This window comes from Molossus molossus, unplaced genomic scaffold, assembly GCF_014108415.1.
Source record: "Molossus molossus isolate mMolMol1 unplaced genomic scaffold, mMolMol1.p scaffold_m16_p_21, whole genome shotgun sequence".
Taxonomy (NCBI): domain Eukaryota; kingdom Metazoa; phylum Chordata; class Mammalia; order Chiroptera; family Molossidae; genus Molossus; species Molossus molossus.
The window spans coordinates 48,965,090-48,987,549 of record NW_023425357.1 but is presented as its reverse complement, the minus strand read 5'-3'; the positions used below and the strand labels follow the sequence as shown (position 1 = coordinate 48,987,549).

General features: G+C 48.1%; 1 protein-coding gene across 15 annotated transcripts in view; it reads left to right on the top strand.

The window, feature by feature from the left end:
* Window positions 1-22,460, top strand: part of PHKB (phosphorylase kinase regulatory subunit beta) — a 104,218-nt gene that overhangs the window by 35,740 nt on the left and 46,018 nt on the right. For 13 of the 15 annotated variants that reach the window (XM_036274200.1, XM_036274196.1, XM_036274202.1 and 10 more), the window contains 5 exons: window positions 11,969-12,032; window positions 17,243-17,338; window positions 18,099-18,296; window positions 20,372-20,429; window positions 20,976-21,053. In XM_036274200.1, the coding sequence (XP_036130093.1) occupies window positions 11,969-12,032; window positions 17,243-17,338; window positions 18,099-18,296; window positions 20,372-20,429; window positions 20,976-21,053 (494 nt within the window). The remainder of the gene's footprint in view (window positions 1-11,968; window positions 12,033-17,242; window positions 17,339-18,098; window positions 18,297-20,371; window positions 20,430-20,975; window positions 21,054-22,460) is intronic. The other 2 variants (XM_036274195.1, XM_036274199.1) reach the window with 2 other exon arrangements.

Sequence of the window (22,460 nt, the reverse complement as noted above, 5' to 3'; positions counted from 1 at the left end):
GGAAGAAGACATTCAAGTTCAAGAAGCAAAGAGAGCCCCAAATAAGAAGAACCCAAACAGGCCTACACCATGACACATAGTAATTAAAATGCCAAAAATTAAAGACGAAGAGAGAATCCTAAAAGCAGCAAAAGATAAGCAACAGGTTACCTACAAAGGAACCCCCATAAGGCTTTCAGCTGACTCCTCAAAAGAAACACTACAGGCCAGAAGGAAATGGCATGAAGTAATCAAGGTCATGAAAAACGATGATGTGAATCCAAGACTACTCTACCCAGCAAGGCTGTCATTCAAAATAGAAGGTCAAATAAAGAGCCTCCCAGACAAAAAAAGGCTAAGGGAATACATTAGCACCAAACCAGCCCTGCAAGAAATGTTAAAAGCACTGCTGCAATGAGTAGAAGAAATAGGAAGAAAAATAGAACCAAACTAAACAAAAATGTCAATAAATAAGTACATATCAATAATCACCTTAAATGTAAATGGATTGAATGCTCCCATAAAAAGACACAGAGTAGCTGATTGGATAAGAAAGCATGACTCATCTATATGTTGTTTACAAGAGACCCACCTCACAACAAAAGACTCACATAGGTTGAAATGGAAGGGATGTAAAAAAATCTTCCAAGCAAACGGAAAGGAAAAAAAAGCTGGGGTAGCAATACTCATATCTGATAAAATAGATTTCAAAATGAAGGCCATAACTAGAGACAAAGAAGGCCACTGCATAATATTAAAAGGATCTATCCAAAAGGAAGATATAACATTGATAAACATATATGCACTCAATATAGGAGCACCAAAATATATTAAAAATCTTCTGGAGGACTTCAAAGGAGAAATCGACAGCAATACAATCAACAGGTGACTTCATTACCCCGCTGACACCACTGAATAGATCCTCTAGACAAAAAATTAGCAAGGAAACAGAGACTCTAAATGAAGCACTATACCAAATGGATTTAATAAATATCTACAGAAAATTACACCCCCAACTACAGAATTCACATTCTTCTCAAGTGCACATGTGATATTCTCAAAGATAGATCACATGATAGGACACAGACTAAATCTCTACAAGTTCAAGAAGATTGAAATCATATCAAGCATCTTCTCAGATCACAGTGGCATGAAACTAGAAATCAATTGCAACAAAAACATACAAGGACATTTGAACACATGGAGGCTAAATAGCATGTTATTAAATAATCAATGGGTTACCGAGGATATCAAGGAAGAAATGAAAAACTTCCTGGAAACCAATGAAAATGAACACACAACACAAAATCTATGGGATGCATCAAAAGCAGTTCTGAAAGGGATGTTCATAGTACTACAGGCCTACCTCAAGAAACAAGAAAAATTTCTAATTGACTGTCTAACCTCACAACTTAAAGAATTAGAAAGCAAACAAAAAGAAAACTCCAGAGCAAGTAGAAGGAAGGAAATAGTAAAGATCAGAGCAGAACTAAATGACATAGAGACCAAAAAAACAATTCAAAGGATCAGTGAAACAAAGAGCTGGTTTTTCGAAAAGATAAACAAGATTGATGGACCCTTAGCTAGACTCACCAAGAAACAAAGAGAGAGAACCCAAATACACAAAATCAGAAATGAAAGAGGAGAAGTAACAACTGACACCACAGAAATACAAAAGACCATTAACAGCTATTATGAACAATTATATGGCAACAAATTCAACAATCTAAGCAAAATGGACAAATTTCTAGAAACACACAGTTTCCCAAAACTGGACCGGGAAGAGATAGAAAACTTGAACAGACCAATAACAACTAAGGAAATTGAAGAGATGATCAAGACTCTCCCAGCAAACAAAAACCCAGGCCCGGATGTCTTCACGGGGGAGTTTTACCGAACATTCACAAAAGAACTAACACCCATTCTCCTCAAACTATTTCAAAAAATTCAAGAAGAAGGAAGGCTTCCAAACTCATTTTATGAGGCCAGCATAATTCTAATTCCAAAACCAGAAAAAGACACTACAAAGAAAGAAAACTACAGGCTAACATCCCTGATGAACATAGATGCCAAAATATTGAACAAAATCGGATCCAGCAATACATCAAAAAAATTATTCACCATGACCAAGTGGGATTCATCCCAGAGATGCAAGTCTGGTACAATATTCACAAATCAATAAATGTGATACACCACATAAACAAAATGAAGAATAAAAACCACATGATCATATCAATAGATGCTGAAAAAGCATTAGACAAAATCCAGCATCCATTTCTGATAAAAACTCTCAGCAATGTGGGAATAGAGGGATCATATCTCGACATAATAAAGGCCATATATGAAAGACCTACAGCCAACATCATACTCAATGGGCAAAAACTAAAAGCATTTCCCTTAAGAACTGGAACAAGACAAGGATGCCCACTTTTGCCACTCTTATTTAACATAGTACTGAAAGTCTTAGCCACAGCAATCGGACATGAAGAAAAAATAAAAGGGATCCAAATTGGAAAGGAGGAAGTGAAACTGTCATTTTTAGCAGATGACATCATATTATACATAGAAAACCCTAAAGACTCCATCAAAAATCTACTAAACTTAATAAATGAATCTGGCAAAGTAGCAGGATACAAAATTAACGTCAGGAAATCGACAGCATTCTTATACACCAATGATGAACTCACAAAAAGAGAAACTTAAAAAACAATCCCATTCCCCATCACAGCAAAAAAATTAAGATATGTAGGAATAAACTTAACCAAAGAAGTAAAGGACCTATTTGCAGAAAACTACAGGACATTGGAAAAAGAAATAGAGGAAGATATAAAAAAAGTGGAAGCACATACCTTGTTCATGGATTGGAAGAATTAACATCATTAAAATGTCCGTATTACCCAAAGCAATCTATAGATTCAATGCAATCCCCATCAAAATACCAACGACATATTTCACAGAACTAGAACAAATACTTCAAAAGTTCATATGGAACCAAAAAAGACCTTGAATAGCCACAACAATCTTGAAAAAGAAGAACAAAGTTGGAGGGATCACATTACCAGATTTCAGGTTATACTACAAAGCCACTGTAATCAAAACAGCCTGGTACTGGCACAAGAACAGACAGATAGACCAGTGGAACAGAACAGAGAACCCAGAAATGGACCCAAGGCAATATGCTTAATTAATATTTGACAAAGGTGGCAAGAGCATACAATGGAGTAAAGACAGCCTCTTTAATAAATGGTGTTGGGAAAATTGGACAGCTACATGCAAAAAAAAATGAAACTAGACCATCAACTTACACCATACATAAAAATAAACTCAAAATGGATAAAAGACTTAAATGTGACCTGTGAATCCATAAAAATTCTAGAATAAAATGTAGGCAACAAAATTTTGGACATCATACACAGCAGAATTTTCACTGATACATCACCTAAGGCAACAGAAACAGGAAAAAAATGAACACATGGGACTACATCAAACTCAAAAGCTTCTGCACAGCAAAAGAAACAACCATCAAAATGGAAAGGCATCCCACTGTATGGGAGAACATCATTGCCAATGATACATCAGATAAGGGGTTAATTTCCAAAATATATAGAGTACTCATACAACTCAACAAAAGGAAGACAAAGAACCCAATTGAAAAATGGGCAGAGGAGCTGAATAGACACCTCTTCAAACACGACATGCAAATGGCCAAGAGACATATGAAGAAATGTTCAACATCACTAATCATCAGAGAGATGCAAATTCAAACAACAATGAGGTATCACCTCACACCTGTCAGAATGGCCGCCATCAACAAATCATCAAACAACAAGTGTTGGCAAGGGTGTGGAGAAAAGGGGACTCTAGTACACTGCTGCTGGGTATGCAGACTGGTGCAGCCACTATGGAAAACAATATGGTGTTACCTCAAAAAATTAAAAATTGAACTTCCATTTGACCCAATGATCCCACTTCTAGGAATATACCCTAAGAAGCCTGAAACACCAATCAGAAAGAATATATGTACCCCCATGTTCATAGCAGCACTATTTACAATAGCTAAGATCTGGAAACAGCCCAAGTGTCCATCACTAGACGAATGGATAAAAAAGCTGTGGTACATTTACACAGTGGAGCACTACGCAGCTGTAGGAAAGAAAGATCTCTTATCCTTTGAGACGACATGGAGGGACCTGGAAAGTATTATCCTAAGTGAAACAAGCCAAGCAGTAAAAGACAAATACCACATAATCTCACTTATTTGTGGAATATAATGAACATAACAGTCTGAGGAATAGGGTAGTCCCAGAAACATGGAAGTAGGGTACAGACTGACAACCCTCAGAAGAGGGGGAGGGAAGAGGTAAACCACAGAACTTATATGCGTGTGTGCATAACCAATGGACAATAAAGCCGGGGACGAGGCGGGGGGGATGGGGAGGAGGGTTTAAAATAAATAAATAAATAAATAAATAAATAAATAAATAAATAAATAAAATGTTACCTTTAAAAGCATACTATCATTTTTTTTTTTACTTTATTTGCAACTTAAAGAGGGCTATAGATGGAAAAGAATTTAAATCTGATTTTTCTTTCTTTTTTTTTTTTTTTTTTAAATCTGGCTGTACGTTCTATTCTTTCGGCTTTTCTAGTAAGGAAAGCCATCCCTAAACTAGCGGATAAGTAACCATCATCACACCATTTACCCAGCTTAAGATGCTTTTAGTGACCATTTCATTCCAGACAGTGCTTATTATTCAGTAACTGTTCAGTCTCGAGCCATTTTTGGTGTACCAGTCTTTGAACCATGGTAGAAGCAACTGTCCATCTCTTCTGCTTCATTCTATGTATTTTCGCCAGACTGAACAATCCACGGACATCCATTAAAGCCACAGTACGGCTGGCCTCTGTTCTTGTAGGACAGTGGTTCTCAACCCTCCTAATGCCACGACCTTTTAATGCAGCTCCTCATGTATGTGGCGTATCTGCATGTGGGCGACCCGCCTGGAGACGGATAGAGGAGCCGTGTCTCTGTTCCTAAGACCATCAGAAATGTGTGTTTTCCGATGGTCTTAGGCGACCCCTGTGAAATGGTCGTTCGACCCCCAGAGGGGTCGCGACCCACAGGTTGAGAGCCGCTGCTGTAGGACGTGTGGCTGGTAGCTCAGGTTGATGAACATGTCAGTAAGCAGGAGGCTGTGAGCCCAGTCCATGCTCGCCAGGTAGCTGTCTGGAACCCATGGTGGCTGAGTGCATCGCCTGTTCTGAACCCACTGTCTTTGTAGAAAAGTGCTGATTTATACAGCAAATCACTTTATTACAAACTGTCTCCCAGGCCCCTCACTTTACTTTAGCCCTCTTACGTGAAGGGTGAGGTGATGCTCAACGAAAATCAAGGGGGTGAATGTTCTGTTGGCAATAGCCACTGAATATTAATATATGCAATAGCTCACAATAGAGCAGTTTCTAAGACTGCCTTGTGCTAGTACCCATTTTTCATTCTAACAGCATTATGTGTTATATTTTCCAATGAAAAGATCACATTAGGAGAGTGTTTCATTTTCTGAATAGCTTGCTGTTGCCAGAGTTTTAAATATACAGTGGATAATAAATTAACATATTTGTACATTTCAATTAAGTTTAATTATTTAACCAGTTGTATTGGGAAAGAAGATTAAAGTGGAAAGAATTTAACATTTCCTCTGGTCCAGGATCAGTGTCTGTGTCTTTTGTAATGCTCAATTAGGAGACAGTTTCCAGATTCGTCCTGCAGCTGTCTTTCCGTCGGTCAGAGACGGACCCTTGGGCTTGCCGCGTGTGTCTCCTCCAGCACGGACTCTCTCATGGGCTTGCCTTTCGAATAAGTCACTGTTCACACTGTGTGCAGAACATGTGTGCCTCACTCTGACCCTGGAGGTTCCGGGTGTTACTCAGTGAAATGCATGTGAAAGTTTGTGCTTTGGGGGCGAGCGGGGTCCTAGGGCCTCAGGAACACACCCTCACAAGCAAACGGGCTGACAGTGGACGTTTCTACATGAGCTGTCGTGCACAGCCCTCGGGCTCTCGTAGAGGTCCGGTTGTCTGGCTGCCTGTGAGCGGTGTGCATTTGTAGTGTGCACGGCCAAGGGTGAGCAGCCGGCCTGCTTGTTCTGGGTGCGCGATAGAGTTAGGGACCTGACTCAGGTTCTTTTCTAGTTTCCTGTTGTTGCAAGTAAACCACCCCAAATTTAGAGGCATAGAACAGCAATCTTTTACCATTAATTCTCATGGCTCTGAGGTTTGACGAGGCTGAGCAAACTGGTTCATGCTTAGGGTCTCTTACGTGTTTGCTGGGGCTGGGGCTGGGGCCAACCTGAAGGCGTCTTCACTCTGGCATCAGATTTTTTCCTGGGACCTTGGCAGGAGCCAGAAGACCCATATGAAGTTTTTCCATTCAGGCTTCCTGACAGCATGGTGGCTGGGTCCCAAGGTCCAGCATCCCTAAAGAGAGGGCCCGGTGGGTGGACTGCCTTTATGACCAGTACGAGGTGCAGCACGTCCTGTTGGTCAGAGCCAGTGAGACCAGGGTCTCCTCCCACGCGTGAGCACGCCGGTGCCGCATTCTTTAGCCTTCCTCGTCTCTGATGAGCAATTCAGGCTCATTCAGTTATCCCCCGACAGGTTGCGAGTTTTCTCTGGATACTTGCAAGATTTTTGTCTTTGTCTTTGATTTTCAGAAGCTATGATGTGTCCCTAGCATGGATATTTTTATTGTATTCTGTGTGAGTTTCTTTAGCCGCTTGAATCGGTAGTTTTGTTTTTTTTAATTGTTGAAGGTGTTATAGATGTCCCCCTTTTTTCCCCATGACCCCCTTCCCCCCCCGCCCCCGACTCCCCCCCCCCGCCCCCACCTTCCCCAGCCTAGTGTTGTGCACATGTGCACACAAGTTCTCTGGTTTATCTCTCCCCACCCCCCCCACCCCCTGAATCTGTAGTTTTCTGTCTGTTGCTAATTGGGAAGTTTTCTGCCCTTATTTCAAGTACTTTTTACTTTGATCTCACCCTTTTTCTTCTCTCCTTCGGGGAGTGAATGATAAGAATGTTCTAGTCCTCGAGGCTCTCTTTATTATTTTTTTCCTAGTCTGTTTTCTCTCGTTTGTTCAGATTGGATCATTTCTATTGTTTTATCTTCCGATTCAGTTATTTTTCTGTCTCCTCCCCTCTGCCACGGATCCTGCTCGCCGAGCTTTTAAAGTCCGATGACCGCGTCTCTCACTGCTGAGGACTTCACTGACACTGCCTCAGCTGAGGCTGGCTGTTCACACTCAGTCCCATTCCTACTCGATCCTTGGCTGCTTTGAATCTTTGCCGACACTGCCTCAGCTGAGGCTGGCTGTTCACACTCAGTCCCATTCCTACTCGATCCTTGGCTGCTTTGAATCTTCGCTGACACTGCCTCAGCTGAGGCTGGCTGTTCACACTCAGTCCCATTCCTACTCGATCCTTGGCTGCTTTGAATCTTCGCTGACTCTGTCTCAGCTGAGGCTGGCTGTTCACACTCAGTCCCATTCCTACTCGATCCTTGGCTGCTTTGCATCTTCGTCAGATAATTCTGACGTCGTTTGCGTCTCAGGGTTACCATCTGTTGATTGTCCTTGATTATCCAGTTTGAGATATTCTTGGTTCCAGATATGATGAGTGATTGTGTACTGAGACAGGGACGTTTGGGTACCATGTTCTGAGACCATGGATCTTATTTTAATTTCCCGCGTCAGCTGCATTTCTTGCCGCCTCCGGCAGGGGCGGGCAGGGCATCGCCTCCCCACTGTCAGAGGAGAATACAAGGCCAGGACTCTGCCCACAGCCTGGGAGGGAGCCCCTTAGTGCTGGGTCGGGGGAGTGCAGCTCCCTAGTCGGCCTCCATGGGTGCACCCCTGGCTGGGAAGGATGAGGGCTGACTCCCAGCTGTCCTCACATACAGGACAGGGAGAGGGTGTGGACCTCCTCTGACGCCATCCCAGAGGACGCGGAGGTCGCCCACTGCTGATGGGAGGTGGCCATCCCTGCAGGACACGGAGGTCGCCCACTGCTGATGGGAGGTGGCCATCCCTGCAGGACATGGAGGTCGCCCACTGCTGATGGGAGGTGGCCATCCCTGCAGGACACGGAGGTCGCCCACTGCTGATGGGAGGTGGCCATCCCTGCAGGACGCGGAGGTCGCCCACTGCTGATGGGAGGTGGCCATCCCTGCAGGACGCGGAGGTCGCCCACTGCTGATGGGAGGTGGCCATCCCTGCAGGACACGGAGGTCGCCCACTGCTGATGGGAGGTGACCATCCCTGCAGGACACGGAGGTCGCCCACTGCTGATGGGAGGTGACCATCCCTGCAGGACACGGAGGTCGCCCACTGCTGATGGGAGGTGGCCATCCCTGCAGGACACGGAGGTCGCCCACTGCTGATGGGAGGTGGCCACTCCTGCAGGACGCGGAGGTCGCCCACTGCTGATGGGAGGTGGCCCATCCCTGCAGGACGCGGAGGTCGCCCACTTGCTGATGGGAGGTGGCCATCCCCGCAGGACGCGGAGGTCGCCCACTGCGGGATGGGAGGTGGCCATCCCCGCAGGACGCCGGAGGTCGCCCACTAGCTGAGGGAGGTGGCCATCCCTGCAGGACGCGGAGGTCGTCCCACTGCTGATGGGAGGGTGACCATCCCTGCAGGACACCGGAGGTCGGCCCACCAGTGCTGATGGGACCGGTGCCATCCCCGCAGGACGCGGAGGTCGCCCACTGCTGATGGGAGGTGGCCATCCCCGCAGGACGTGCAGGTCGCCCACTGCTGATGGGAGGTGGCCATCCCCGCAGGACGTGCAGGTCGCCCACTGCTGATGGGAGGTGGCCATCCCTGCAGGACACGGAGGTCGCCCACTACTGATGGGTGGTGGAAGTCCAGGCTCGACGGGGTGCCTGCTGACACTGAGGAATGTGGGGGAGCCCTCCTACCACCCCTGGCAGTGAAAGTCCTGGCTCCCTCCTTGGACCTCTGGGAGCACAGAGCTAAGGGGCTGGGGGCGGGTGCTCCTCGCTGCAGACCCGGCTGGAGGTCCAGGATCCACTCCGTCCTCTGTTCCGCTGCCTTTCCAGGACCTTGGCTGCAGAGAGCAGGCTTCTGGGGGCCTTCCTTTGTGTGGGCCTTGCTGCTCGCTCCAGTCTGGCATATGCGGGGCAGGTAGAGGGTTCCTGGCCGCCCGCCTGTCTGTCTTCCGGAGCCTGCTCAGCTCTGTCTGTGTAATGCCAGGATTTTCAGTGGCACTCGGTGACAGGGATAGGGAGAAGCGTCTCCTCCACCTTCCCACCCGTGCCCTGTGAGCTTCCCACCTGCTCAGTGCCCTGGGATACAGGCAGTGCCGCAGGGAGAGCGCCCCGTGAGCCAGCGCAGGACGCGTAGGCACCGTGACGTGCACAGCTCAGAGCAGTGGTCCCCAAGCGTCCAGCATGGGCCAGCACTGAGGGGGCCGCGCTCCCAGGGAGGGGCTGCCGTGCTGCTGCTCTGGGGACCCCGCCCTGTGAGTCTGCTCTGGACACGGGCTGAAACGATGGCAGGTCGTTTGTTTTATTTGACATTCATGGCGTATGAAGTTGCTTTTAGAAAAAATATTGCAGTCAGTAAAACAAACAGGATATTGCATCTAAAATACTTAAAGGTTGTTATTTATGACAGTGTTGTATTTTTTTTTTTTAATCATCACCCGAGGATATTTGTACATTTTTGATCTTCAGACAGAGTGGGAGGGAGAGAGAGAGAGAGAAACATCGATATGAGAGAGACACATCGCACACGCGGGTCCGGTACAAACCACAACCGAGGTGCGCGCCCTTGTCCGGAATCAAACTCGCACTTCCTGGTCCACAGGCCGATGCCAACCGCTGAGCCAGACCGGCCAGGGCGACAGTGCTGTATTTGTGATGAAATCGGGTCTTCCCGTCTCTCAGCACCATCGCACGTGGCACTCGAGGGTGCAAGAGCACACGCATTCCGTCACACAGGGCAGGGTGCACACAGCAGTGGGAGGCGTGCTGTGGGCGGTTTTGCACATGGGACAGTGCCCGTTCCATTAGTCCCCAAGCAGAGAGCGCTTAACGGGCATATCAGACCACGGTCTGTGGCCAGTTTATGACGTGCGAGACCTTTTAAGGCTCACAGTTGATGTTAGAAAAGCTCCCAAATGGCCATGAGACATATGAAGAAATGCTCAACATCACTCATCATCAGAGAGATGCAAATTAAAACAACAATGAGGCATCACCTCACACCTGTCAGAATGGCCACCATCAACAAATCATCAAACAAGTGCTGGCGAGGGTGTGGAGAAAAGGGGACTCTAGTGCACTGCTGGTGGGAATGCAGACTGGTGCAGCCACTGTGGAGAACACTATGGTGTTTCCTCAAAAAATTAAAAATGGAACAGCATGACCCAGTGATCCCACTTCTAGGAATATACCCTAAGAAGCCTGAAACACCAATCAGAAAGAATTTGTGTACCCCCATGTTCATAGCAGCACTATTGACAACAGCTATGCTCTGGAAACAGCCCAAGTGTTCGTCAGTAGATGGGTTGATAAAAAGCTGTGGTAGCCCTGGCCAGTTTGGCTCAGTGTTGGAGCGTTGGCCTGTGGACCAGAGTCACAGGTTTGATTCCGGTCAAGGGCATGTACCTCAGTTGCAGTTCGGTTCCCAGCCCTGGTCAGGGTCATGCAGGAGGCAACCAATCAATGTGTCTTACATTGAAGTGTCTCTCTCTCTCTCTCTCTCTCTCTCTCTCTCTCTCTCTCTCTCTCTCTTCTCTCTCTCTCTCTCTCTCTCTCTCTCTCTCTCTCCCTCCCTCTTTCCCTCCCTTTCTCCCTTTCACTCTTTCTGAAGATAAATGTAAAAATATTCTCAGGTGAGGATATAAAAAATAAAAAAGATGCGCCCTGGCCTGTTTGGCTCAGTGGTTAGAGCATCGGCCTGCGGTCCAGAGAGACCTGAGTTCGGTTTCCGCTAAGGGCATGTACTTCGGTTGCAGTTTGTCCCCGGCCCTGGTTGGGGTCGTGCGGGTGGCAGCCACTCGATGTGTCCCTTTCACATCAATGTTTCTCTTTTTCTCTCTCTCCCTCCCACTCTATCTGAACAAAAATGGAAAAATGTCCTCGGGTGAGGATAAAAAAATTTTTTAAAAAGATGGTGTGTATATGTGTGCTTGGGAAAAAAAAAAGCTGTGGTACATTTACACAATGGAGTACTATGCAGCTGTAAGGAAGAACTATCTCTTACCCTTTGAGATGACATGGAGGGACCTGGAGAGTATTATGCTAAGCAAAACAAGCCAATCAGAGAAAGAGAAATACCACATGATCTCACTTATATGTCAAATATACATGATGAACAAAATAGACCCAGGGACATGGAAATAGGGAACAGACTGAGAAACCTCAGAGGGAAGGGGGTAGGGAGGTGTGGAAAGAGATGAACCAAAGAACCTACATGCATAACCCATGGACACAGACAACAGTGTGGTGAAGGTAGAGGGGGCCGGACAGGAGGGGTCAAGGGGGACACCTGCCGTACTTTAACAATAAAGGCAAGTTAAGAAGAAATGCTGTTTTGCATCGCTCTGAACTGCTGATGCCCAGATCATCGCTCTGCACACGCCATTGTCATGCACCGTCCTCTGCAGTTCGACGCCATGTGTACGTGCGTCGGTGAGTGTTAATGGCGCCAGAACCAGAACTGCTCCCATCAGCAGTGTGGCCGTTAGTCTAGATCAAGGTGAGCTTAGCGACATTTCCCCCAAAGATCACTAACTATGAAAAAGAAACATTAAAATAGTGCAGTGTCGTTCTGAAGTCTCTCAGACTTCTTGCAGAAGCTGTAATAAGTGTTAATAAAGAATCTGCCTGTGCGTGTCCATCAGATGACGGGCCTTGTTTTGAGCCAGACACGTCAGCTGTGAAGCATTTCCTCTTCTCTTTCAGCTCCGTGGGCTTAGCAAAAGCAGCTCTCGAAGCGATCAATGGATTCAACCTCTTTGGCAACCAGGTAAGAAAACAGCAGTAGCAACAAACTTTGATTATTTAAAAAAATTTGTTTAATTAATTGGGCCACTCATTAACCAAGTCATTCCTTGTGATCAGAGAGTGTCTGAAATTTATGTAGCATGGTTGAATAGGCTTCCCTTTGAATATGATTTGCCAGTTAAGTTTTAGTTTCCTAACTAAAAAAATTGCTTAATTACAAATACCTTTTGGTGAAGGATCCTTATTACCTTAGTTCAGTGACTTCTCCTTCCAATCCCTTGATGAGCTGTCACGTTTTAAGGCGTTGAGGCCGCATGCGCCGTGTGTTTCCGTGCCAGCGCCCAGGCTCGTTTCGGTGTGATGGGCGTGATGTGCAGCTGCCGTGGGAGGACTCGTGTCCGTGTGCAGCACCGGACGGCACGCTCTGACCCCGCGCAGCCTCCGCTGGCTGAGTATGTCTCCGTCTCATTTTCTGGGGAGTGAAAGGGGAACCCCGAGGTTGCCTGAAATGTTCATGAGAGCTTTCGCCAGTCTCTGCACATCATCAGGTAACCATGGATGGAGCTGGCGATGGAGGGGAATACAGTGTAAGAATACAGGGTCCTTCTTCGGATCAAGAAGTAGGCTGATTTTCTGTAACAATTTTTGTAAAGATTTCTAAGTGAAAGGGCAAAGGAGGCTTCCAGCTGACCTCGTAATGAGCGTATGCTGCTAGCCCGCTGAGCCATAAAGGTGCATTTGAGGGAGTCACACAGCCGTGCAGAAGTGGGGGTGCTGGCACGGCTACAGGGCTGTGCCCGCCGGCACCAGGCCGAGGCAGTTCCCAGCGGCAGCGGGCGCGGTGTCTCCCCTCCCTGCGGACACAGCCCTGGTCTCCCCACACCACTGCCTCTGGGGGACAGACTCTGACCACAGCCAGGGCCGGAAGGACGACGAAGGACCCCACAGGAGAGGACGGGGGAAGGGGGCAGCACGTCCTCTGGGCACTCACAGGCAGCCCTAAGTCTCCCCTGCCCACAACCTCCCCTCCTGCAGGGACGGGGGAGAGCCTGTGGGGGCCATGGCTAGTAATGTCCTGCCTCTCCTGCAGCGTCTCGGTGCCTCTGCATCGATCCTTGGCTTACGTCAGCACTTCTCCTCCCGGACAGTCCAGTGCTCACAATTCTCTGCGCATCTTTCAATGTTTCCTTGCACTCCTCCTCCCTCTCTATACATCATTCATTCATTTATTTTTTATCTCATCTCTCCCCCCTGCCCCTTACTCTGAGATTTGTCGGTCTGAACCATACTCCTTTCCATGTCTCTGGGTCTATTTCGTTCATCAGCCCAGCTTGTTCATTACTGTACATCATTTAAGTGTGTGTGTGTGTGTGTGTGTGTAACAGAGAAATAGGAGGCTAGGTAGAAGGAAGGAGTTGGAGGGTAGTGTGGTAATATGGCATAAATAATGCATTGTAGCCTTATTTACAACAGCCAAGAAAGTTGAAAACCCCAGTGTCCATTGATGGATGATTGCTTAAAGAAAATGTGATATGTATATAGATATATAGATACACACACACATACGACACACACATACCTACACACATGCATACACACATACATACACACACCAGGCACATACACACATACATGCATGCACCCATGTACACACAACACACACACGTACACACACACACACATATGCACAGTAGAATATTATTCAGTCATAAAAAGAATAAAATCTTGACAACAGCCACCTGGATATACCTTGAGAGAATTATGCTAAATGAAATAAGTCAGCTGGAGACAAAAGACAGTACTGTGTGTTCTCAGTGTTGTGTGAAATGTAAACAAAACAACTAGAGCACCAAGGTCACAGATACAGAAAACGGATCGGTGGTTCCCAGAGGTGGAAGGTCGGCAAAATGAGTGAAGAGAGTCAAAGGCACAAACTCCCAGTTATAAAACCAGTAAGTCCAGCCCTGGCCAGTTTGGCTCAATGGTTGGAGCATTGGCCCGTGGACCGATGAGTCTCGGGTTCGATTCCAGTCAAGGCACGTGCCTCAGTTTCAGTTTGTCCTGGCCCTGGTTGAGGTCGTGCGGGAGGCCACCTGTTGATGTGTCTCTCTCCCTCCCTCCCTCCTTCCCAGTTTATCTGAAGATAAATAGAAAAGTATTCTCCAGTGAGGATTAAAACACAAATTCCATGAGTCCTGGGATGTGACGTAATGTTGCGTATTCCCGGAGCACAGCCACGGACACTCGGGCTGGGGGCCGAGCTTGAGCTGTCGGCCTAGAGACATGCTCTCACGTGGAGTTGGTGTCAGGGCAGAGCCGTGAGACCGGGAAATGGAAGCTGAGATAAAGCATCTGAAGTCCATCAGATACTCTGGGTGACATGTACTTACAAAACAGTCTTTCATATTTTTGTCTTTAATTGGAGAATTCTCAACACGGCCAGAGCTGAGGCCGGATCTGAAAGTGACGCCGGGGAGACTGCTCATGTTACGCGTGTTCAAAGCAGAGCAGACCCGGCTCCTTTCCCTTGAAATCTGAGGGCCGAACAGGAATGTGTCTGATCACCTGCAGTAGGTGATGGTTCATTCCGTGTGCACGTGCTCCATGCTGGTGCTTTACAAAACACTCTGGACACGAATAGCTGTACGGCCGTGGTGGTTTCATCCCGTGGCTCTGGCCGTGTCCTGCAGCAGGTCGAGTTCTCCAGAGGACGGCAAGCAGCCCAGCCCACTGCCTTTGTCTCGGTGTTAGACATGGTGATGGCATGAGGCCATTGTTCCTGCACATACTTCTTCGAGGCCGGCAGAGGAAGGGCCCGGAACAAACAAGCCATTTATTTTTGGCCAGAAAATAGAAGTTGGCTGTTTATGTTAATCAAATAACAGCAAGAATTGCCAAATTTACCATTTCGCTTCATTATTTATAAATTATCCTACTTAGATTGTGTCTTCAACATTCCAACCCCAGGCAGGCAGGCCGACGTGGCAGGCGGTGAACTTTATTCGTTACCAGCCCAAGAACAACGATGAGCCCTGCTCTCTGTTTCTTCCGAGGCTCCCGACGTTTCACACTAATTCCAACCCCAGGCAGGCAGGCCGACGTGGCAGGCGGTGAACTTTATTCGTTACCAGCCCAAGAACAACGACAAGCCCTGTTCTCTGTTTCTTCAGAGGCTCCCGACGTTTCACACTAATTTCTCCGCCGTTTTGTTCTGATCCCCTACTTGCTCCCTTCTCCCCAAATTCAGATCCTAGCTGTGGTCCTCACTTTCCCAGGAAGTGCCCCAAGTTCCCTGTTTTATTTCTCTCTGTCACTTAGAGGTCTGTCATCATCATGCTCCCCCCATCTGAGCCCCGCACTCGGTCCACAGTCCTGCCAGGGGTGGCCTTTTTTTAAAAAATCCTCACGCGAGGACATTTTCCCCCATTTTTTGTTCAGATAGGGCAGGAGGGAGAGAGAGGAAGAGAGAGAGAGAGAGAGACATCGACGTGAAAGGGACACATCGAGTGGCTGCCACCCGCACGACCAACCAGGGCTGGGGACAAACTGCAACCAAGGATACGTGCTTTTAGCGGAACCGAACCCGGGTCTCTGGAGCAGGCCAACGCTCTGACCACTGAGCCAAACCGGCCAGGGCCCCAGGGGTGGCCTTGGTTGTGTTCAGTGTTGTCTGGTCCGGGACTGCATGTCACCCGGGTCGGCTCCTTGAGGACAGAGGGCACGCTCCCCTGCAGGGGCCACCCCGCAAAGTGTTGGGTCCTCGGGTCTGAGTAGACGGCGTAGGAAGGGACAGCCTCCCGCACCGCGTGCTCATCGCCTTGTCGGAGTTAAAAGAGATTTAAGAAATGATACCATGAATGAGAGATCGTTCCCTCTCACGACCATACTCATGTAGGGACACGGGTTAACAGAAGTACACAGAGATTGAGTTTGATATGTGGACCCAGGACCTAGAACCACTAGACTGACTTCCCGTCTAGGCGATTGATTGACGGGCGTACATCAGCGTCAGGGTGAGAGATGGGATGGGATTTGGAAGGTCGTACGGAACCAGCACGATTCTCCAGGCAGTTCTCGGCCTCCTTGCCCCGTGGTTTCTGAGTGTTCCCGTGTGACGGAGGTGGTCTTCGTGTTCCCGCTTCATTCTCTTTGATTTCCAGAGTAGTAGTCCCCGAAGAACAAGGCCATGTTGACTTACAGCTCTGCTCTTGAATACGGAGAGCACTGATGGCTAAATAGTCAATTTGTTTAAGTGGTTAAACTTCGTTAGTAACCAATTAGCTTTTTTTGTTACAGCTGTTCTTTTTTTATCCTCACCCTAGGATATTTTTCCATTTTTTGTTCAGATAGAGTGGGAAGGGGAGAGAGAGAGAGAGAAACATCAACGTGAAAGGGACACATCGAATGGCTGCCATCCGCACGACCCAACCAGGGCCGGGGACAAACTGCAACCGAGGTACATGCCCTTAGTGGGAACCGAACCCGGGTCTCTCTGGACCACAGGTCGACGCTCTAACCGCTGAGCCAAACCGGCCAGGGCTGTTACAGCTGTTTTTTGTTTTGTTTTGTTTTGTTCAAGTTTTTGGTTCTTGAAATATTTTATCTCGTGTGGGAAATCGTGTAACTTAAAGAGACTTGATTTTGAACCCCTGTTGAATTAAACTAAGATTTGGTACCTTTTCAGTGAAATGGGAATAGTAATATCTACTCTAGGGATTAGATGAGATAGTCCATGTGAAGCCAAGCCCAGAGCCGACACAGAGGGAATATTTGTTTGTGTTATTTGCATTATTGTTTGAGATTCTCCTGTCTTCATATTTTAATCAAGAATTATATCCATAATTCTAGATTGTGCTTACATTTGTTGTTTGATCATATAATCAGTATTCTTTATAGGACTGTACAATGAGGTTTTATAAATCTGAGTGAGTTTTTGCATCATTCCTTGTCAAAAATGTTAGCTAAAATAGTATTTGTATTTTTATTAAAGTAAATATCTTTAATTGATTAGTTATACTCAATACATTTTGGTTGATAATAAAACTAAGGAGAAGCGGGGAAAATAAAAAAATAACTTTTCTTATGATTATAAAATGAATGTGTTTATTGCAAGATATTTGAGAAATTCTGACTGTATTAAAGATAAAATTAAACCACTCTCAGACGCAATCGGTGTAGTGCTTTTGTGAGATTTCTTCACAGTGCCCGGCCCCTCCGGCCCTCTCGTTCCAGGGCTGCTCGTGGTCGGTCATATTCGTGGACCTCGACGCTCACAACCGCAACCGGCAGACGCTGTGCTCGCTGCTGCCCCGAGAGTCGCGATCCCACGTGAGCCTCCTCGCAGTGCGCCTGCGTCCCGCCCACCTCTTTCGCGGCTGTCACGTGCCCCACAGACTTTGCAGCTTTTCCTAGGGGTTATTTGTGGCTCCGTTTTTAGAAAACACCCCGAATGGAATAATTTAACTATTTAAAAATAACTACTGTAGATGAGTAATACAAGATTTTGATAAAAGAAAAGTAAAACCCACAAATATGGAGCCATGGTATAATCCCTACTCGTTACTTCACCGGTTTTCATGGTGGGGTGACACACTGTGTCCACAGGTTCCCCGAGCTCATGTGCGTATAGTATTTCCACCTCTCAGCCCTGGAAGAACGTTCTCCACAGTGCTCGGCAACCTGGTTCTGTGAACGGACGTGTTTCCCATCACACATGTCTGCCGTGCAGGGTTCCGTGCTGCTGAGCTCCTCACCTAACTGCTGGACGTGTAGAGTGGTTGGCGTGCTTCACTGTTATGACAGATTGTTAGGACAGACTAAGTCGTCATGGCTAATTGTTGGTGTTAGGTTTTACGCGCTGCCTTAATTAAGATCTTCAAGTCTGAGTTCAGTGTTGAGCCTTGAAGATGCTCCTTATTAATGGATAAAGTTCTGTCTCCGCTGTGCGGTCCATGCCCCGGGCCACACACCGCCGCTGTCCCTCGGAGCACTGCGCGCTCGCCGCTGGACCCCTGGCGGCCTTCCCACGGTCTCCTTGGGCTGGTCTGCGGTTGTGTCGCTAGGCGCTCACGGCCCCCCCTTGCACCAGAACACAGACGCCGCCCTGCTGCCCTGCACCAGCTACCCTGCCTTCGCGCTGGACGATGAGGCGCTCTTCCTGCAGACACTGGACAAAGTGGTTCGGAAGCTGAAGGGGAAGTACGGGTTCAAGCGTTTCTTGAGAGACGGGTATAGAACATCACTGGAAGACCCCAACAGACGCTACTACAAACCAGCCGAAATTAAGGTACCAAAAAATATCCCCCCTCAGCCCTGGCTCGTTTGGCTCAGTGCTCAGAGTGTTGACCTTGGACCCAAGAGTCTCGGGCTCTATTCCTGGTCAAGGGCATATACGTCAGTTGCAGGTTTGATCCCCAGCCCCGGTCAGGGTCTTGTGGGAGGCAACCAATCGATGTGTCTCTCACGTCCATGTCTCTCTCTCTCTTTCTCTCCCCCCCTCCCTCCCACTGTATCTAAAAATTAATGGAGAAATATCCTCGGGTGAGGATTAAAAAAATCCTAAATCAGATAGCATAACAGAGTGGTCAGAAGTGCAGACGAGGAGGCAGACTTCTTGGGTTTGAATTCTCGCTGCCACCGACTAGCTGTGGGCAAGTCCGTCAACCTTTCTGTATCATCTACTCTTCACGGGTACATAACAGTGCGTGCTGCTATGGGCCTATCATCGAGGTCTCGTGAGGACTAGATGAGTTCATACGTACGAGTGCTCAGATGGTGCTTAGCACTCGGTGCGTGTCTGTTTTACCCCGTTGCTCCTGGGGCCCTGCTGTTAGCTGGGTGGCGGTCTTCCTACTGCACTTTCGTCCTTCGCCTGCCGCTCCAGACCCGCTGCCTCGTGTGATGGAAGCACCTGTGGCCCGACGTCCCCCCGAGCAAATGCTCTTCGTTTCTGCTTCACGTAGACACTTCCCTTTGCCGTGCAGCCCCCTAAGCACTGAGCTCTAGCACTCTCTGCTTCAAATGCACACGCGTACCGCTCGGTCCAGATTTGTGCCTGCTGCTTTTCAGCTCTCTAGAAAACTCTAACACCCCCAAAAAGGTGAGCATTCACCCCACTGCTGAAGATCAGCTCGAGGGGTAGACTGGAAGTGGTGAGGATGGTCGTAACGAGACTCGCCTGCTAAAGGCAGGGAAGGTCTCGGGCATCTCTGTGTAGACGTGTCTCGGCGACGAGTCTCCGAACCCTCCCAGCACAGACCCTTCCACAAAGGTCACGTGGCCCAGGATGTCAGTAGCGCCGAGCCTGAGAGCTCAGTGTCCGCTGCCGTCCTGTCGCTTCGGGTTGCTCCCAGCACCTTCCAGCTGCTGCTCTTACTTCCAGCCCTGAGACTGTCTCCCGTGCCTCCGGGTCCGTCCCGCGGGTGGATCTGAGAAACGAATCGGGCCCTGCTCAGTATTCCCCGTGGTTCCGGATCAAAGTCTGCGTCTCCCCGCGTGACTTCCCGGGCCCTCCCCAACCCGGCGGGCGCAGCCAGCTGCTGGGCGCAGTGCTCACCATTTCCTCCCTGCTTGTCAGAGACACCGAGTGGCTGCTGGCTTCTGAACGAGCTCTGTGCTCCCACGCACCTGCCCTGTGCGCTGTGGGGCGGCTCCCTGGCCTCACCTCCCTGGAGAAGCCTCCGGCAGTGCTGAAGGCTCTCCTCTCTCGGCCCCTCTCTGGCCCTCTGACGGCCTCGGGCGTCTTCTTCCCGGGGCTCCTGATACCACGGTAGATGTCGCAGAAGCTGCGCCCGGTGGTTACTTCCGTGCCCGCCGCCCCAGTAGCCTGAGAGCCCGTGAGGGCAGGCGTCCGTCTTGTCTCTCAGCACCCTGTCCAGGTGATGGCAGGCACTGCTGCGGGCTTAGTGTTTACTGGATGGACGGTGCTGGGCGAGAGAGGAGACAGCTGAGCTCTGGAAGAATGAGTTCAGAGAAGTACAGTTTTTTTTCTTTATTGATATTACAGAGAAAGGAAGGGAGAAGGAGAGAGAGAGAGAAACATCGATGAGCGAGAACATCAATCGGCCGCCTCCCGCACGCCCCCCACTGGGGATCAGGCCCACACCCTGGGCACGTGCCCTGACCGGGAATCGAACTGACAACCTCCTGGTGTAGGGTCGACGCTCACCCACTGAGCCGCACTGGCCTGACAAGTTCAGAGAATTTAAAGAACAACGAAACTACTTATGAAATCAGCCCATGTGTTATTACTGTAATACATCTTTCTGTACATCCTCACTAATATCTCATTAACATGTTCTTCTAACTGATGTAACCATGCTGATTGTCATGAATTTTGTAATATTTTATTTTCTGTTTCAGCTATTTGATGGCATTGAATGTGAATTCCCCATATTTTTCTTGTACATGATGATTGATGGTAAGTGAGCATTTCTCCTGAAGTTTAAGCTGCAGGATATGTGTTTAAAGACTAATAGAAATGAGGTCTGACTTCCTTCAGCACCGCGGTGCTATGCGCTGCTCTGCATGTTTGTACAATTTTCTGCCTTCGGACGGAATGTCAAATAATTTAAAGAATGAAAAAAAAATACTATGAGTTATCTTAAAAATGATACAACTGTCTTTTCATATTTACAAAGAATATGTTTTTTAGGAGTAGATACCATGACTGCTATAACCTGGAACACGGTGACTACCTGTAACATTTACACTGAAGAATAGAGAAATTTCAATCAAAATTCAGTTTTCAATTCTAAATGCTGAGATGACCTTCTAAAATCAGTTTTCTGGGAAAATATCATACACTTTTCTTTTTTTTTTTTGGTTTTACCTTTTTTCAATTGTATTTTTGTCATTTATGTAGAGAATTACCAGAATAGTTATAATTGGGCTGATCGACGTTTCTAAGGTGGGATTCCAGGGCGCTGAGCTCAGACGCGACCGGAATCTGTGTTCTGCGTTGCAGGGGTTTTCAGAGGCAACCCTAAGCAAGTGCAGGAGTACCAGGACCTCCTGACCCCGGTTCTTCACCAGACCTCAGAAGGTAGGGCTGGGCCGTCTGCTCGGGAATTCTTCCGAGCCACTCCGCAGTGTTCCTGTGCCGTGCAGACGGCTCCTCGTCACAGGGCCATTTATCTGACATCGAAAACGTGGGTGGGGCCTTGAGCGAGTGAGAAAGAGTAATCTGTTAATGTGTCGCAGTCATGTTTTTATGAAAGGAGAGCGTTTGGCAATAAGGGTGGTGACGTGACGGTGGTCGGGCTACAGTGAAGGCAGAGTGGGCTGCCAGGCGGGCAGCAGTTCTCCCTCTGCACCCCCCCCCCCCCCAGCTCCTCTGCTCCCGTGTGACCCAGGTCCCCGGACATGCTGCGTTCGGGTGGGTGCTGCCCACCAGAGGCCGCCAGCGGGCTCTGCCCCGGCCTGGAGGTGCGGCGTCTGCGGGAGCACGCTGGCCTCTGTGCATCGGCTCCAAGGCCCTTAGCATGTCCTTCTGAGTGTCTGCCATGGTCCCGAAATCCACCTCTGAGGGTGGGCGGAAGGCCCCATCTTAGGAGCAGTATGATGGTCTCAGTTAAACCAGAAGGACCCGTAGAAAACAACTGATTTTTCTGTGTGACTACAAAACTATTTCTCAGAGGAATTTCAGAGAAGTTCCCGGTGCCTTTGGTGTTCGGAACTGTTTGCAGAAAAAGAATATATTCCCCCGAGTGAACAGCTTTGAAAACGTGTTTGTCTGAAGTTAAAAAGTGTTAGGTGTTGGTAAGGAATGAACGGTCTCGTGGATACAGAGAGTGGCAGTCACAGCCCTGAGCCCCTTCCTGTCTCAGGTGCAGCGGTGGTGTCCCGTAGGGTTCCCCACGAGAACCTTAGAGCCGGCACCCCACACTGGTGCCGCCCTGTGACATACTGCCCGTGTCAAACAGAGAAATGTCTGTGGGCAGGCACTGGGTTCCAAGTGTGTGTGAATTCTACAACCAGTCACTTGGTCTTTATGCCCCAAAGAACCATCGTCCAGTGTGAGAAATAGCACAGTGATGTGAATTTGAGCCCTTGAGTCGGGTCAGCCAGAGCCCAGGCCGTCATGCATCGGGCGGTGGTTGGAAGGACCACACTCCAGGCTTCACAATCAGAGTGGGGTCCACACCGTTCTGTGTATAAGAGACCTTTGTGTTGGTTTTCGACACAAACATCACTGTTGATTGATGCACGGAGGCGTTTTAGGGAATCTCGTGCGATATTATTAGGAGAATTAAGTTTCCCGTGGGCTGGCAGCGCAAAAAAACTCAGCATGTTGTTGTCTTCCCCTTTATATCATCCGCAAAGATTCTAGTCTTTAATAATAACTTCTGATTTCTACCAAGGAATATTTTTAAATTTGTTGGTCACAGGGGAAGGTGGATTTTTTTCTCTTCAAAGGCAGTGCATGGTAGATACTGAGCTTAATGTATAA